At 42.8% G+C, this 18,259-nt stretch overlaps 1 protein-coding gene across 1 annotated transcript in view; it reads left to right on the forward strand.

Annotated features, from left to right (window-relative positions):
• The window catches only part of ZFAT (zinc finger and AT-hook domain containing), an 87,843-nt gene that overhangs the window by 47,564 nt on the left and 22,020 nt on the right, over positions 1–18,259 (forward strand). The window contains exons 9-12 of the mRNA XM_066623885.1: positions 238–411; positions 3,709–3,797; positions 9,915–10,053; positions 15,758–15,876. Of these exons, the coding sequence (XP_066479982.1) occupies positions 238–411; positions 3,709–3,797; positions 9,915–10,053; positions 15,758–15,876 (521 nt within the window). The remainder of the gene's footprint in view (positions 1–237; positions 412–3,708; positions 3,798–9,914; positions 10,054–15,757; positions 15,877–18,259) is intronic.

The raw sequence follows: 18,259 nt of genomic DNA on the forward strand, positions 1-18,259 counted from the left end.
CCTCCAAAACCCTGGTGAACCACTGTCAGTCAGCACAAACAGTACTAACATTGATAAAAGCTTACAGATGTCTCTACACGCCCTGCATGGAGTGCAACCACATGGAAGTGTTCCTTTGATTGTGAGTGTAATGGATGAGATGGTCCTCTTCTCTTCCTGTGAGTGCCTGTCCTTCCCTAACTAAGTTTGACTGACAAGTTTCACAAAGCACTGATCTGCTTTTGTTCTTCTTTAAAGGTGTCAAGCCGTTCAAGTGTTCTCTCTGCGAATATGCCACTCGCAGCAAAAGCAACCTGAAGGCTCACATGAACCGCCACAGCACTGAGAAAACCCACCTGTGTGATATGTGTGGGAAAAAGTTCAAATCCAAAGGCACGTTGAAGAGCCACAAACTCCTCCACACTGCTGATGGTGGGTGCCTCTTTATTAAGTCTGAAGTTCCAGACTGGATGCTAAATATTGACCTCCCTCTGCTTGTGATTTGGAAAAGCAGTTTCTGTGGGACTAATGAGCTATTTTTAGATGTTGCTCACCTTATGGGAAGAGCACCTTAAGCCACTCTTGGCAGTGGCGTCACTAGGATTTGAGTCAACCGGTGCGGGAGGCCTGCACGTCACCCCATGCAGTAGACAGGGCAATGCCCCAGGTGGTGGGCGTGGTGATGTGCCATCGCCCCGCCCCCACTGGTTTTTTGGCTGTACCTTTTGTTAGAACATAGATATTTCAATATGGTTTGTTTCATTGCATTCTGGATGAAATTACGCATTGATTAATTTATAACATGATGGTATTATTCCTCCAAATTCTGATTTTAGTGACTTTGAAAACTTGTAGAGACACACAAACACACACATGTGTCAACTTACTAACACCTTATTGCAGCAGTTCTCAAACTTTTAGCAATGGGTCCCACTTTTTAGAATGACAGTCTGTTCAGGACCTATTGGAAGTGATGTCATGGCCAGAAGTGACATCATCAAGCAAATTAAAATAAATAATTATAAATAATTAAATTAAAATAAAATAAATAATTAAATAAGGGGGAGCCAGTCCTGTTCCACCAAGTGAATCTACTCTGAAGTAAGTCCTATTGTGATCAATGGGGGTTACTTTCAGGAAAGTGTGGGTAGGATTGCAGCCTATGAGCCCAGTTCTATGCATGTCTACTCTGAAGTAAGTCCCATAGTGGTCAATGAGGCTTACTCTCTGGAAAGTATGGGTAGGATTGCAGCCTGTGAGCCCAATCCTATGCATGTCTACTCTGAATTAAGTCCCATAGTGGTCAATGGAGCTTACTCTGTAGTCTGCCTACAATAACAACCCTCCAAAAAGAATCAGTGAGATTTCCAGCCCTCCAAATGCCCAATTTAAAGTTCTTCTATTTCAGGCTTATCAAGATAAAGACCCACCTGGCTTTGCAAGTGCAAAATAGAAAACTTCCCTTACCAGTTGAAGCCTCTTTTTTTGTCCTTTTTAGTGGGAGGGAGGCTGCGTTCTGGAGCATTTGTTGCACTCCAGCTCCATTGGATCAGGACCATTCTGATGTCCTCACATTCCACTTTGCCTGACCTGACCACCAGCCAAGGCTCGTCCGCCTACTCACGAGTAAATGCGACCTTGAGGCTGCTTTGCTTTCCATAGCGCTGGGAGGGAGGGACCTCCTTCTTCCTTTTGTGTTTTTGGGGCTGCATTCATTGGATCAGGACCATTCTGACGTCCTTGGAGTCCTCTCAGCCTGCCCTGAGTTCTCTCAGTCCTTGCCTGGACTAAGGCAAGTTTGCCTACTCGTGAGTAAACGTGGCCACGTGGCTTCGTTTCTTACTCAATAGACACAGCTGGGAAGGAGGCAGGGACATCCTTCTTGTGTTTTGGGGGACTGCATTCATTCAATCGGGACCATTGTGGTGTCGTTGGATTCCTCTCAGCCTGCCCTTTCCGACGGATTATAGCAAGTACGCCTACTCGTGAGTAAACGCGCTATGAAGCTCACTATCACTTTCCATAGGGTTCCATGCATTTTTTCCTTCCATCTTTTTGGCCATGACTTTTGAAGGAAAGGAGCTATTTCAATTCTGGTTCAATTCATTGCGTTCCACTGGACATTCCACATCCAATGGTGTATGGCACTACAGGGTAGCTCCAAAAGCCGCGAAGTTAGCGCGGCCTCTCCCAGGGCGCGTCACCCTCCCCAGCGCATCACCCGGTACGACCTCCACCGCCCTAGCGACGCCAGTGACTCTTGGCTGTGGAACATCTCCACGCCAGACCAGCTGCTGACTAAGAACTGAGACCATCACACAGTGACATTCGATGCAGCTGGGCTGGCTTGTATGGAAGCCTTGCTATGTAGATTTTCAGAGGTTTCAGCACAGGCTGAAAAAATTGGCTTAGAGTTGTTGCCTATTTTGGAACACTGAATACGGGGTTGCCTTGTTGAAAGAGATCAAAGGACTGTGGAAGAGCAGTAATAATAAGAGCCTAGTCCTGCATTCCATCTCCTAACCCTGGCTGCCATCTATGTCCATTGCTCCACTTTTGTGTTGCTTCCTTTTTTCCAGAATGGCATGGCAGCTATTTGTGATAACTAATAAAGCTTAGAGCTTGCTTTTTTCTTTAGTTTAATTAGACAGCAAACATTTTAAAACATCAAACTGTCATCTTCTTGATAAGCTGCCCCCAAATTTCACAAAGAATTTAGAGGAGCCAACTATGCTTTCATGACAAGTTGGGGTAGATTTACCTTTTCAGCTTGTGCTTCTGTGTTCGCTTTTATGTCATTGACAGCTGTTTTTGAAAGGATTTCAAGTGGCTTTTCTGTGTCCTGCTTAAAGGAGGAACAGGAGGAGGACAGATCTCTGTGCAGGTTTTAATATGCCCTCATCGCACTAAAATTCTGACTTAATTTTGTCTGAATTTTTTAAAAAGCCAGTGAATAAAAAAGGGATGCCAGATTAGCATCCAAGAAGGAGGCAAGATGGATGCTTTAAGTATTGTGAGTTGCTTTGCAGTTTGCAAGGTTGGGCAGCATAAAATTGAGTACATAAATGATTGATGGATATATAGCTATTAAAAAAGGGACAGCGTGGGAGGGAATCTCTCGCATATTGCTGTGCTCGGGGGAGGGTTATTAAAGGGGGAGGAAAGTTGCACCTGCAGTCAAATTTTAGAGGCTGTTACCCTGGGAGAATCTGGAGAATTTGAAGTAACAACTTCAGTATGCATAAATAAGGAAAGTAGACATCACTAATAGAGATCAATGCTCAGATTGCTTACTTTAAAAAAGAAAAATTTTGAAGCAACCTGCAGGGAAGGGGGTTGGAATAAGGGTTGGGGAAGCAGAAGGTTTGGTGGACTAGGACGTTTGTGTCCTTTCTGTCCTGTGCTATTTTGCCAGTCTAAATCTCCACAGACACTTAAAGCTGCTATTTCCCTGTGAGAAAATAGCAGATGGGATGGGTAAGTAGGAAAAATGGCTTGGGAAAGCATCCGTTTCTCACTGCAGTCTCTGTGATCCTTTCCTCTCTTTGTGGCCCCTTTAAAAAAAGAAGTTTAAATCTTCTTGTCATGACTCCCTCACATCACATCTATGGTGTAGCCTTGACAGAAACTGTTAACCAAAGCATGTCCCTCTCCCACCCAGTTTATTTATTTTTACTATTATTCTCTATTTAAATGTGAATCAGATTTGTATCTGGTTTTCTATTTCAGGGAAACAGTTCAAGTGCACAGTGTGTGATTATACTGCTACCCAAAAGCCACAACTCCTGCGTCACATGGAACAGCATGCTTCATTCAAGGTATTTTGTGGCCTATTTTGACCCTGTTTTGTGAATGGCTGCATCACCAACTAGGTGTCATGGTTGCAGTGTGTTGCTTCTAAACTGGCATAATTGTTGCAAACTTGAGCCGGAAGTTGCAGGATCAGCATCTAGATTTTACTAGATCGATAAATAGAAGCAGAGAGCTTAAAACGTATGTAAGAGCTTTGTGGATCAAAGAAGGACATGTGTTCTTTCATTTTAGTCTGGGTATAGTCCCTACTTGACATTTTACTGGCTTTCATAGGAGATGCCAGCAAAGTTAGCCATATCTGGGCCCAGTTACAATACAAGCTTCAGGGACTCGTAGTAAGTGCCTCAAAGAAAGGAGGAGCATTTGGTGTCATGGAAAGGAGAAAGAGAATAGGAAACCCTTGGAAGGCAAAGGGGATGCATGATGGTGCAAGCAAGGGGGAGAGAAGGGGCATGGGCCAATCAGGAAGGTTTCCCTGGGGGGAACTGGGAAGAACCAAGAATTTGACAGTAGCAGGAAAAGAGAGAGAGAGAGAAAAAGACCTCGGGGATCAAAGGAAAGGAGGCAAGGGAGAGTCCCAAGTTTTTGGACATGTCAAAAGGCTGTGGTTGAATTATAATTCTTTACAACCTGAACTACAGAGGGAAGGAGCAAGCCACTCGGCCGGCCGTGAAATCACTACACTCCCTTGCAGCAGGAGAGCTGATCTCTCCCACAAAATGATCATTCTTTACTGACACAGCTGGTGCTCACAAGCACTTGAAAATCTGGATTTGAGTCGTTGCCATGATGATTAATGGAATCTGCCTAAGAAGGAGGCCTGGAGCTGACCTCGGGCATCCCCTAAAAGGGTTTAAAAGCAGCCCAGTATGCTCACAACACTCATGCTGAAGAGGAGAGTGATAGAGGCACTAAGTGTGTCTTCATTGTCACTTCACTTGAGATAAGAAGGATAGAGAGGGGTTTGTGAGTCAGTTGCAAGGCTGTGCCAAGGACCATGGTTACCTGTCCTTTTTTGGCTGGTTTATTTGTGCTGTATTTCAGGAATTGTGGGGTTAGGTTGCCACAACCAGGCAGTCTCCAAGGTTAAAAGCAAGATACAAAAAGGTAGATAAAGTTTTGAAACAAACCCAGAGACTAGGCCAGAGGTTTTCAAACTGGGGCGTCATGACGCCCCAGCCTGTGGGTCCTGGCTTCTTTACCTCTTTTCAGCAGTGAAAGTGAGCAATCGTGCTCTACCTCCGCAAAACCGGAAGCGGAGCGCAATCGCTCCACTTTCACTTTCCCTGAACTGGGGAGCCCTGCAGAGGCTCGCGCAGGGCTGCCTGCACCCCAGGAAGGCCGCTGCAGGGACTGGTGGGTGCACCCCAGTCCCTGCAGCCCCGTCAGAAGTGAAAGTGGAGCAGTCGCGCTCCACTTCCAGTTTAGCCGAGGCAGGGTGTGATTGCCCCACTTTCACTTTGGAAGCATCGGGGAGCGCTGCGGACAGTTGGTCAGGGCTCCCCGCACCTCAGGAGGCTGAAGGAGGCTGTAGTAAGTGCAACCAAGCCCCTGCAGCCCCCTGAGCGGCACGGTTCTGGGGATCGTGTCGCTACCTTCCCCCTGCCCCCACTGCCTCCCCCCCTCCCTTGCAAGAACTTACTGTGGGTTTCAAACTCCTGGAGTTTGAAAACTGCAGGGCTAGCCTGTAGCTGATTTCAAGGAGAGAAGCAGAGTTGGGAGCCAAACCTCATTTCCTGGGAGAAGGAAATAATAATAATAATAATAATAAAGGGTGTGTTCACAAAAGATAACTGTCCAGCCCATGACCTTATCTTTCATCCTCTGTTCCCCATTTGTAAAGGTATTTGAAAACAGCTTTTTATTTTATTCAGAAGTAAGCCCATTGTGTTCAGGAAGACTTAGGCTGTAATCCTATCTTACTCACTGGAAACACCTCTACTCATTGGTAAAAAGGGAATGTGAATAACTATTTCACAGAGTTGTTGTGTAACCAAAATATGCTTCAGAAATGTTGAGGCATTATGTTTGATATTCCAGGCAGCAAAGCTTACATGGATTTATATGAAATCTCTAAAGGGAATTTTGTAGGACATCTGTACTGATTGATTTTTGCAAAATGATTAATTTCTCCAAAGCATAAGATTCAGTTTTAGTTGGAATTGCACTGAAATCTAAGTTCCTCTGCTGTGTTAAGAAACAATGGTATTTCTGAACAATGGTATTTTATTTTCCAGTTTTCACTCAAAGAATTTCTTTCTTTTAAAAAGCGTGTAGCACCTTTTACTTTTCACTAACCTCCTAATAGGTGACCGGAGCAAGTCATCTCCCTCTTTGCCCCTTAATGCTGGTTTAAGTGCTGCAGCCCCTCTTGTCTGTGATGGGGGAGATGTTTAAAAACCATCTACATTGATTCAGTCCTGTTTGCTTTCACATTGATGTGGAGATGCAGCACAACAGACATTGTGACAATGGGCTTTCAGACGGTACACCTTCCATGAAACACAGCCTAGCAAAAGTGTTTTTGTGCAGCTGCTGCTTGGGGGCTGTGATGCTTAAACTAGTTATTTGGAGAGAAATTTTAGGGAACAAAGTAAAAAGAAGTGCAAAGATAATCTTGGAAATTCCACATATTGCCTTGGTAAAATTTATTTTGCTTTTCGAAAAGGCAATTTAACATAGACGAATGTGCCCCTTTATTTAAAGGGAGTGACATATTGTGATGTGATAGTGGTCCTACTCATATATAAAGGACTACTTCGCAGATTGAGTGTTATCTTGTATATATGATGAAGGATGGCAACAGAAGGGAACATGGAAGCCTGAAATTCTGTTGACTTTCTCATCAACAAAATAATGTCTGATCAAGCTCCCTATCTCTTCTGGAACACGTCAGAAGCAGAGAGAAAGGGCTTCAAAGATTGCAGAGTCATTTTTCTTTCCCAAGTTATCCTCTTCCAAAGAAAGAATACTTTCAGGCAAGATAGGCTTTTTGAAAAGGGTGTTTTGTACTGTTGGGGCTTTTGTCAAACATGAAAAAAGGAAACAACTATCTTTGGTCCTCCAGGAATTCACTGAAACTTCTTATAGCTCTAGCAGCTTATGTAGTTGTCCATCCCTGCTCAGGAAAACCATGTGCGCTTTACAGCCTGTGTCCCAGGACATCATCTCGCCAAGGGGCATTATTTTGAAAGATTCAGGTTCTCCAGTTAAGAGCCAAACTAGATGTGACTGGGGCAGCCATGCTTGTTTATTTGTTCATATGTCTGCACAATTCATGTCTGAAATAGAAAGTGGGTTGGTATTTACTTTTTAAATTAAAAGGGACATGCAGCTAAGGGCAGCCATGCTTTGTTTGTTTGTTCATATGTCTGTGCTATTCATATCTGAAATAGAGAGTGGGCTGGTATTTGCTTTTTAAATTAAAAGGGGCATGCAGCTAGGAGGACATGAACCCTGCCCCCTTCCTAACCTTCATCCCTCATACTTGTTTGAAGTATTTTCCTCTTCCACTTGGCTCATTTCCAGTATCAGAGCCAGGCTGCTGAGAACAATACCTGTAGTATTGGAGTAGGTGGTAAGGAGAGGGGAGCATTTGGCTCTCTCAGCTGCTCACTCCTTGTGTTTTCAAAAGCAGAAACCCATCACAATTTTAAATATACATTTATTTTGATCACCGTATGCATACACTGCCTTTCTCAATAGACTCAAGGCAGTTTACATAGGCAGGCTGAACATAAATCCATTTTTCACTGAGATTTTTAATAAACATTATTCCACGAGAAATCTCATAGAAACCTTCATTTCGCCAGACATTTCCTTTCACAGGGCAGTCATCATCCTGGTTGCCATCTCTTGTGCTTTCCAAGCTCGCGCAGCCAGCTGCAACCGTGCTTCAGACCCGCTTCTCAGAGATGCTGTCCTTTTGCCGGCTGTCTCCTCCACACAGATATGCCAGTGGCCTTCCAGGCTTCCATCCGGGAACTGATTCTGCTTAGCTTTTTCAGGCAAGGCGACAGCTCAAACCTCTGGACCACACCTCTTGCCCAGATATGAATGAGATAAGCAGTTAAATATCAATGTATTCTAGTCTGTCTGTTACTAGTCTATTAACTAGTTACTAGTCTGTTAACTAGTCTATTCTAGTTAAATATCAATGTATTCTAGTCCCTATGTCTAGTTTGGCCCGAAAGTGACTCAACAGGAGTATGGGTTTCCTAAGTTTACGAAAAGGCACACAGCTTAAGTACAATTACAATTCAGAAAATGTGCCCTTCCTATCTTTGCCACTCCATTAGCATGTGGTGAAAAGGGAGCATTACCCATGGAGGAAAATTTGCTTTTGGCAATTTTCAGATGGAAGTATAAAACCAGGCAATACGTTTTGAAGGCAATTTACCAGTAGCAGTGGTCTTCCTTGTCCACTCAGCTGTTAGACACCACTCCCCCACCAGGGTGTCCCTTGAAGCTTCCTCAAAGTAACACTGCATCATGATCTAGCACCGTTCAGAGGCTGGCAGCTGCCAGCCTGTGTTAGCTAGGAAAAGCACCACCAGTGCACCACCAGTCAGCAGAGAAAAAGTTATTGTATTAATTTATGGGATGTTTCGTTGCTAGATGCCAGGCAAGGGCAGCCTGTCATGAGTTAATTGAACCCCTTGTCTTGGATATTGGACTGGAGGAGGTGGCATGTTAGCCCACCAAGGCCTGTCAAGCTTCTCCATCTGGCTACCCCATCCTCTCCTTGCACACTTGGAGAGTAGGGAGGGCTTGCCTGCTTCTGCTCTAGCTTTGCTTGTGAAGGGGCTGGCACTTCACAAAAAGCTGTGGTGCATCTGGAGCAGGACAACAAAGATGGTGAGATGCATACTGGCAGTGGAGGGGTAGTAGTGTCGGTGGATGGGGGTGGAATATGGGGGTGGGTGGCAGAAGGTGGTGGGACTAGCGCTAGGGTTTCATTGGCTGTTAAAGCTACATGACTTTGGATACACGGGGCACAGTTGTTCTGTGCTTTCTAGATTAAAATAGAAGGCACAGTTTCCTCTGACATTCAAAAAGATGTTTGTGTTTCCTTAATGAGCTTTCAGAGCAGTGAGCAGACATCCTCTTTGCAAGTGCAGAATAGCTCAGTTAGCTTTAACTTCCTGCATCCATGTTCCCCTTTGCTCCAACAGATAGTGACATGTCTCCGTGGCAGTAGTGATGCTCTCTGAACCCGTCAGCTGTTGCATGAACTGCATTAGGGACTTCCTGTGCACTGGCCTCTCTTGTGACAATGTCACTACCCAGATGCTGGCAGAAAGTGCTTTATGCGGCATAGAACTGCCTCCTCACCAATGGACATAGAGTGGTTGGATGGATGCGACCAACAAGATGACATAGCTCCATCCTACAGTTTTCGTGTTCATTTGAAAGTGAGTGCAATGGAGATCAGAAGCGTTTACTCACAGGAAAGTATGCACAGCATTGCAGCCTTGATTTTTTTTAAAGGCTCTCAGCAACCACTTCCATATGGCGTTGGCATTTGTGATACCAGTTCTGTGGCCTCTGGAAGACTGCAGAATTCTACCTCAAGCCCCTCAGGAATCGTATGCCCATAACTTCACGCAGCATTGCGGCATCTGTGTGTTGTGAATGGGACATAAGCTCTACTTTCCTCCCCATCTGCACTAAGAAGTATACCACTAAATTAGTACAGGGCATTAATTTTATTGCCCTGTAATTTATAGAGTCACTAAAAATGCCACAGTTGTTTTTGCGACTTCGGAATAAGTGATGCTACCTGGCTTGGCAATTCATCTTTTTATGGAGGAGCCCAGAATTTAGCAGCCATGGCAAATAAATAGTTCCCTGATCAGTGCTGATGTTTTCTCACCTCATACAGTAAAACTTTGCAGGGCATAAAAAGGTAATGAAATTGGAGATAAGAGTTGCAGAGACATGAGTTTTCATGTGTTGTTTTAGAAGGGTTACATTATGGAACAAATTAGCTTGTTAATGTACTTATCTAGACAGATTTAAATCTCATTATTACCAAGCCAGAAGTCTGAATCGCCGAGCTCGGGTACTATTCTAAACACAGGAAACAGGCATGGCTAATCATATCCTTTTCCCTTCTCTAGCCTTTCCGGTGTGCACACTGCCACTATTCCTGCAACATATCTGGTTCCCTGAAGAGGCATTACAACAGGAAACATCCCAATGAGGAGTATGTTAATGCAGGTTCTGGAGAACTTGCTGCAGACGCCCTTCTTCAGCAAGGTAACCCTCTTTGTTTTAAAAGCATCCTGAGCACACACCACTTTGAATGCAGAAGGAATTTGTTTCCCTTATAGAGAAAATGCTACAGAGGATTTAGCTTTTCTGGTGGTGACTATCCAAGGAATTTTTTTTCCTTCATGGGGAATGCCTTTTAGAGCTGCTTCATGACCAAAAAGCATGTTGCAGATGTTAGGTAGGAATTGCAAATCCACATGATTGACCACTTGCAGGAATCTCATATCCTTTTGTAAATGTCTTTTGAAATCTGTACAGATTTCCATGTGTTCATTAACAGAATATTCTAGTGTTTGTACAATGCCCACTGATTACCCACTAGAGTAAACAAATATTTCTAACCTTTCTACCAGTCAATTTTAGTGGATGTTCCCTGGTTTTGGTGTTGTGCAAGAGGGAACAGAACTTCCCGTTATCCACTCTTTCCATCCCATGCATTACTTCATATCTCTTGATCATGCCCCCCCCCCCTTCTTTCAGGACTGAAGAGCCCCAAACATTGGGACCTTTCTTCTTAGAAAGGATCTAAAACAGTGTTTCTCAAATTATGGATCAGGACCCACTAGGTGGGTTGCAAGCCAATTTCAGGTGGGTCCCCATTCATTTCAGTATTTTATTTTTAATAGATTAGACTTGATGCTACCATGGTATGTGTCTGCATTTGGGGAAATGTTACACATCTGTACTTTTAACAGGCTACTATGTATATGCTTTTAACAATGATAGTCAATGGGACTTACTCCTGGGTAAATGTGAGTAAGATTGTTTAAAATTTTCCTGCTTAGTGGTGTCACTTCCTGTCATGACATCACTTCCAGTGGGTCCTGACAGATTCTCATTCTAAAAAGTGGGTCCCGGTGGTTTGTGAGCCACTGATCTAAAAGATGCCCAACTAGATGAACCTTTGGTCTGATCTTTCTGGAGAGAGCTTTTGCCTTCATGCTGTTGTGGGCTTCCCAGAGACATCGGAGTGACTGTAGCTGGAAGCAGGGTCGTGGTCCAGGTGAACCTTTGGTTTGGTTTGTGAGGGCTCCTCTTATGTTAAGTTGTAGAACAGCACAATAGCTGGATACAACCACAGGAGATGCGTGTGCTTCTCTCTCCTCTCCTGAGGAACGTTCTGCCTTTGTGCAGTTGGCAATCTGACAGCACAGTCTGAAACTTGTGGAGTATGAAATGGTTTAAGGATTCAGGACATAAGAAAGTGTATGACACTTCTGCAAGTGGGGAAATAATGAAAAACAAATTAGATTGTGTTGTATTTTAAAATGCTGATCTGTTTAAGGGAGAGCTTTTTTATTTTGTTTCTGTTAGTTTCCTAGTTTTTAACCACCTAGTGAATGGTGAAAAGATAACTTTTTCTCCCTCTTTAAAAAGCATCTTGTAGGGATTTTAAATTTCCCCTTTTTGTTACAGTAGAATAGAGTTCAGAATAATGTTGCAGCTCTAGATAATGAATAAAACATAATTCTCCCAAGCGTGACATTTCTGAAAGCATTTCCAAATTATTCTTTTATTTACTCACACACACAATTCATGTCTATCAGAAGGGCTATGTACCAACAACGCTGAAATGGTGACACAAGCCCAAAGCATTTATGCTGAGTCTCCTCTTTTGTTGTCACACAGGTGGGAAGGAGAGTCAAAACTAACACAAAATAGGCATCCAGATATTGCAGGGTGGGGGAAACAGGGTTGACTCTTGGAAACAACAGTCTTGTGCTACATTAAAGATGAATGCACTTACTACAGTATGAACTCCCATAAGCAATAGTCTGCTTCATCAGAGACAAGTCTGAAAATGGGGATATCTTCACATGCAGCAGAATAGAAAGATTTAGATCAGAGGTTCTCAACCACTGTACCACCAGTGGTACTTGAGGTGGTGTCTGGTGGTACCCACCACCTAGAAGAAAGACCTGCTATGCATTAGGACAAGCAAAAGTAGGAGGATTGGCTCAGCAGACAAAGATCCAGCATGCACTTTGTGCACACTCAAAGAAACCCTCCTGTCCACCCTGAGCCTCTTACCTGTGTTTGTCGTGTTGCGTCTGGCCTCCCAATCTGGAAGTAACTGGCAATGACATAATCACCATGGTACTTCCAATAGGTGGACCATGTGAAGTGATACAGCAGGGGGGGAAATGTTGAGAAACGCTGATATAGATGGAAGTTCTCCTTTGGTGCGCTTCAAGACTCAGTGAATTAAGGGAGGGGAGATAAAGTTGCTTCCCAGTTACTCCTGATTTTGATTTCTGTTATCCCTCTGTTTATATTTTGCAAATATCGTGGAATATTTACCTACATTTTGGGTGTGTGTGTGAGAGGGAGAAGGAGAGTATGTTTTCTCTACTATCATATTTTGTCCTTGAATTGCATTGAGCTGTTTTAATGATTTCTTTAAGCTCCCTTGACTTCCCTAGTGGAAAAAAGACAGGATATACATCTTTGCAATAAAGATTTGCTTACCCCAAGGAGACCTTTCTAACTGACCCCCTCTCTCAGATACTGTGCATCTGTGGGGGAGGGGATTAGGGTAAGATTAGGCTAGGATATGAGACTGATAAAGTCGCACATTCTGATTGTAGGAATATAATAAACAAAGTTAGGACATTTCACCCATATCTAAAAGATCCCCCAGAGATGCTTATTTGAAACTCTTCTTGTGGAGGCCTCTCCATTGGTGTGCAGAAGGTACACCATTGCATTGGTGGGCAGGAGGTCTGGTCTAGAGGGTAGAGCCTCCGTCTGCCTGAAGATAACATCCACAAGGTCGCCAGTTCGAGGCCACCGGCACCGTGCCACCTTGGAGCAGCTGACAAGCTGAAGCCGAGCTATTCCATCTGCTCTGAGCGTGGGAGGATGGAGGCCAGAATGTGAAGCCAGATCGGAATGAAACACCTGAATGTAGTGGTTCTTGAAAGAAAGAACCTTCTTTCAAATTGTAAGAATCCCTATTTAATAAGGGATTTAAATAAAAGCCTGCCTATGTAAACCGCCTTGAATAAAGTCTTGAATAAAGACCAAGAAAGTCGGTATATAAATACCTGTTGTTGTTGTTGTTGTTGTTGTTGTTGTTATTACACCTGGCTTCTTGGACCTGTGCCAGCCATTTGGCAGGTGCAGTTCTGAGTAGCCCCATTGCATAGTCAGGGGCTTTACCTGAGGTAAGGAGATGCGTGTCCCTTTACCTCAAAGAGACCGTAAGACTGCTCCTTCCCAATGCTGGATACAGTGTGAACCAAATGACCCTGCTGCACCAGCACTGGTTAGGACTGGGATAACCTTCCATCAATTTGGAAGGTCATTGTGGGAAACTGATAGTAGAGTAGCCCTCTACAATGGTGGTTCCCAAACTGGTAGGTTGTGACCTGATTTTTGGTAAGTCTCCAAAGGGGAATGGAAAGATCAGATAACTAATTGTCTCAAGCCCTGAGGCTATTGAATAATTAGATTAGCTGCTAACTGCCCCACAAGGAGCTGAGCTCCTGCAGTTGGCAAGAATGTGTGAATACAGAGAGATAAAGTTTGAGGGTCTTTTTCTGGTTATTATTATTATTACAAATAAATAAATAAATATTTTTTTTTTCTAGATCTCCTTTTTAAAAGTCTGATAAAGCTAGATGAGTCCCAACAGAGTGTTGTTTTAAAAAGTGGGTCCTGGTGCTAAAATGTTTGGGAACCACTACTCTAAAATAAGTGTGTGTCTGTACAATCATAATAAGTGTACAATCACAATAAGTGTACAATCACACTAAGTGTGTGTCTGTACAATCACAATAAGTGTACATAATAAGTCTGTACAGTCTAAAATAAGTGTGTGTCTGTACCCACACAGGGATATTTTTGATTTCTTACTGCAATCTCTTATTTTTTAAAAGATTTATGACCTGCCTTTCCTATGCCCAAGGCGGCTTATATAGTCCATACAAAAATATACAATATATGAGACAATGAATAAAATCATTAACAGCAATGATAAATAAAACCATTGGGTGGGCAACTATTCACACCAAAGCATTATTATATCATTATAGAGGCACGGAGGGTAGTGATTTCCAGAGGATGGTATGTTAATCATTTTTGGTGAAGTGTAGTGGGGTTTTTTTCAGGGGTGTTTCAGAAATGTGAAATATTCCAAAATGATTTGACTACGTACATTAGTGTCAAAAGCAGATAAGGAATAGCATTCAGTGACCTTTTTTCCCTTCTGTATTGCCAAGGTACTTAATGAATTGGATAGAATTAATTTTCTTTAGCTGTGATGTCAATTAATTGACACACAGTTTTATGCTACCAGCTCAGTTGCATACCTCCATTTGTTTTTTCTTAATTAAAGTAGCTATGATAAAGGTGGCCATTTTAATTAACAGGGTGTTATTGTTACAGTAATTTTAATTTAAAAGAAATATAGAAAGGTCTTTCTTCTAATTGAGTTTTTATTAAGAGGGTGATAGAGAATGAATATTTCATTTCATTTTCAGTACCTGATTATATCTTTGTCCTATCCTGTGCCAAAGGTACTTGAAGTGTCATTCACGGCTGCATATTAAGACCTTTAACAGAGAAGCAGTTCCAGTTTAGCATAAAGTCAGGCAGCCTGCACTGTACAAGGTGACTAAAGATAATAATAGAAGGAAATCCTTGAGGATTAATAAATGTCAACAAAAGAGCCTCACTTCAATTCAGACTTACCAAGTAAAACAGAGAAAATGATTTCATTCTCCCTCTACTTTTTAACTACCTTGCTGATGAAATTCCATTGTGTGAGACCTTAACTTCATGATGCATCACTTTGTAGTAGACACTAAGATGTTACTGAAGAAGACATGCCCATGGCAAGTTCTCACAACTCTGCTGTTCCATTTCAAATTGCTGACCATGCAGTGAGAGAGGCCTGTGGTCCAGTGTTTAGATCTCCCCTCTATTGTTCGCTTGTTCCCGTTTCCCTTAAGATGACCCCAAGGAGATTTAACACAAATGGGGCTTCAGCTGAATCATTTTGAACTCTCTGACTTTAAAGTTCACTTCATGACCTACCCTTATCAGCTAATATGTATATTGCTCATTTGAAATAAAAAGTAAATTACCATGACACGCTTCATGGAATATTTGACAACTGGTTATGATAGTTTAATAATACATAATAATATGACGATATTTTATCAGTGTGCCAATCCTAGCCTGAAGCAAAAAAAAATAAATCTCTAATATCCTTTTCCTGATGGCAGACTAGAACTATTCAATTGCAAAAATCCCTACGGGGGTTTAGAACAGCCTGCCTTTGTAAACCGCCTTGGATTAAAGTCTGAGGAGAAATCTGACAACCAAAGAAAGGCAGTATATAAATGCCAGTATAAATAAATAAATAAATAAATAAATAAATAAATAAATAAATAAATAAATATGATAATTCATAACTGACAATTTGCTGCTTGTTAACAGTCTACATTTCACTTTGGGAAGTGATCCAGCAACATGGCCAAGTGTTCATAGAAGGGTGAGGAAGGTTTGGGGCACACAGTACTTCATGAATGCAAGTTCTGTAAACTGTTAAACTTGGTAAAGAAGCCAGTCATCGGTAGCCTGTGACATTTTCGTCTTATTTAACAACAGTGAGAGAATTCCGACATCCCATCAGTTTCAAAATCTGTGTTGATAGAACTTATGTTGTTCTTTTCTTTTTTAGGTGGTATTAAGTGCCCAGTTTGCAACTTTGTGTATGGTACAAAATGGGAATTCAACAGACACTTCAAAAACAAGCATGGACTCAAATTAGTGGAGTACGAAGGGGAGACAAAGTGGGAGGTAAAATCGAGCTGCTAGAGATGTCCCTAAAATTTCAAACTTCTCCTAGAGTGTTAAAAAAAAAATTAATTAGTAGTGCTGCATGCACAGCTTTCTGAACTGAAAAGTTGAACTGCCTATGTCTTCTTTTAATCTATCTCTACCTACCTATCCATCTGGCAAGAACATTTTTTTCATTGTCATTTTTTTCTTGACACTTCTGTATCCTGAACTCTTAGCTTTTGTTTGCAGGAAAGCATACAGGGAATTTTTGGCAAGAATAAATAATGGTTTTGTTGATTGCCCCTACCATCTGTAAGCCCATTCCCATGTTCTTTATTTTTTGTCAAAGCCAGTCCAGATGCCTTGCAAGCAGAGCATCCCTGGGGAGTTGGTTATGTCTGGCCCAGTAAGATGACATTGTCAGAGTGGTTACCAGTTCTCAGTGGTAACTGCATGAGCATTGTTCCCCCCTTTTTTCTCTAAAGCAGAGGTAGGCAAACTTCATATTTCTGCATCTGTGTGGCTTTTTAACTAAAAACCAAGTGGCTCACCAGGTGTAGGTGCAGGCAAGCAGGGCCAATCATAAGGACATAAGAACAGCCCCATTGGATCAGCCCCACAGGCCCATCTAGTCCAGCTTCCTGTATCTCACAGCGGCCGACCAAATGCCCCAGGGAGCACACCAGATAACAGGCACAACCTGCCTCCTGGTACCCTCCCTTGCATCTGGCATTCTGACATAGCCCATTTCTAAAATCAGGAGGTTTGACATACACATCATGGCTTGTAACCTGTAATGGATTTTTCCTCCAGAAACTTGTCCAATCACTTACTGCTCCCCCACATTGGGATAACCAGTAGTACCTGCCTGAGTCTGAGTTACCATAGGTCAGGGATTCTAAGAAAAAACTCTAAAATCAGCTTGGAGAACTGCACAAAGACTTGCTCAAAACAATCATAAGAACATAAGAAAAGCCCCACTAGATCAGGCCAAAGGCCCATCTAGTCCAGCTTCCTGTATCTCACAGTAGCCCACCAAATGCCCCAGGGAGCACACAAGACAACAGACACAACCTGCGTCCCAGTGCCCTCTACTGCATCTGGCAATCGGAGGCAACCTGCCTCTTAAACCAAAAGCCCGCACATACCTACTATGACTTGTAATCCATAATGAACTTTTCCTCCAGAAATTTGTCCAATTCCCTCTTAAAGGCATCCAGGCCAGATTCCATCACTGCTTCCTGTGGCAAAGCATTCCACAGACTAATTACATGCTGGGTAAAGAAATATTTTCTTCTGTCTGTTCTAACTCTCCCAACACTCAACTTTCGTGGATGTCTCCTGGTTCTGGTGTTATGTGAGAGTGTAAAGAGCATCTCTCTATCCACTCTGTCCATCCCCTGCATAATTTTGTATGTCTCAATCATGTCCCCTCTCAGGCGTCTCTTTTCTAGGCTGAAGAGGCCCAAACGCTGTAGCCTTTCCTCATAGGCAAGGTGCCCCAGCCCAGTAATCATTTTGGTTGCTCTCTTCTATACTTTTTCCATTTCCACTATATCATTTTTGAGATGTGGCAACCAGAACTAGACACAATACTCCAGGTGTGGTCTTACCATCGATTTGTACAACAGCATTACAATATTAGCTGTCTTATCCTCAATGCCTTTCCTAATGATCCCAAGCATGGAATTAGCCCTCTTCACTACTGCTGGCACATTGGGTCGACTCTTTCATTGAGCTGTCCAGAAGCACCCCAAGATCTCTCTCCTGATCTGTCTCAAACAGCTCAGAACCCATTAGTCCATATGTAAAGTTCTGATTCTTTGCCCCAGTGTGCATGACTTTATACTTACTTATATTGAAATGCATCTGCCATTTTGCTGCCCAGTCTCCCAGTTTGGAGAGATTCTTCTGGAGCTCTTCACAATCTCTTCTGATCTTCACCACTCAGAAAAGTTTGGTGTCATCTGCAAACTTAGCCACCTCGCTGCTTAGCCCTGCCTGCAGGTCGTTTATGAATAGGTTGAAAAGCACCGGTCCCATTACAGATCCTTGGGGCACACCGCTTTTTACCTATCTCCATTGTGAAAATTGCCCATTGACACCCACTTTCTGTTGCCTGGTCTTCAACCAGTTCCTAATCCATGACAGGACCTGCCCTCTAATTCCCTGACTGTGGAGTTTTTTCAGTAGCCTTTGGTGAGGGACTGTGTCAAACGCCTTCTGAAAGTCCAGATATATAATGTCCACAGTTCTCCTGCATCCACATGCCTGTTGACCTTTTCAAAGAATTCTAAAAGGTTCGCGAGGGAAGACTTACCCTTACAGAAGCCATGCTGATTCTCCCTCAGCAAGGCCTGTTCAACATGTTTTAAGATTTTATCTTTGATGAGGCATTCCA

This window comes from Tiliqua scincoides, chromosome 4 (assembly GCF_035046505.1).
Source record: "Tiliqua scincoides isolate rTilSci1 chromosome 4, rTilSci1.hap2, whole genome shotgun sequence".
In the NCBI taxonomy this organism is placed as follows: Eukaryota; Metazoa; Chordata; class Lepidosauria; order Squamata; family Scincidae; genus Tiliqua; species Tiliqua scincoides.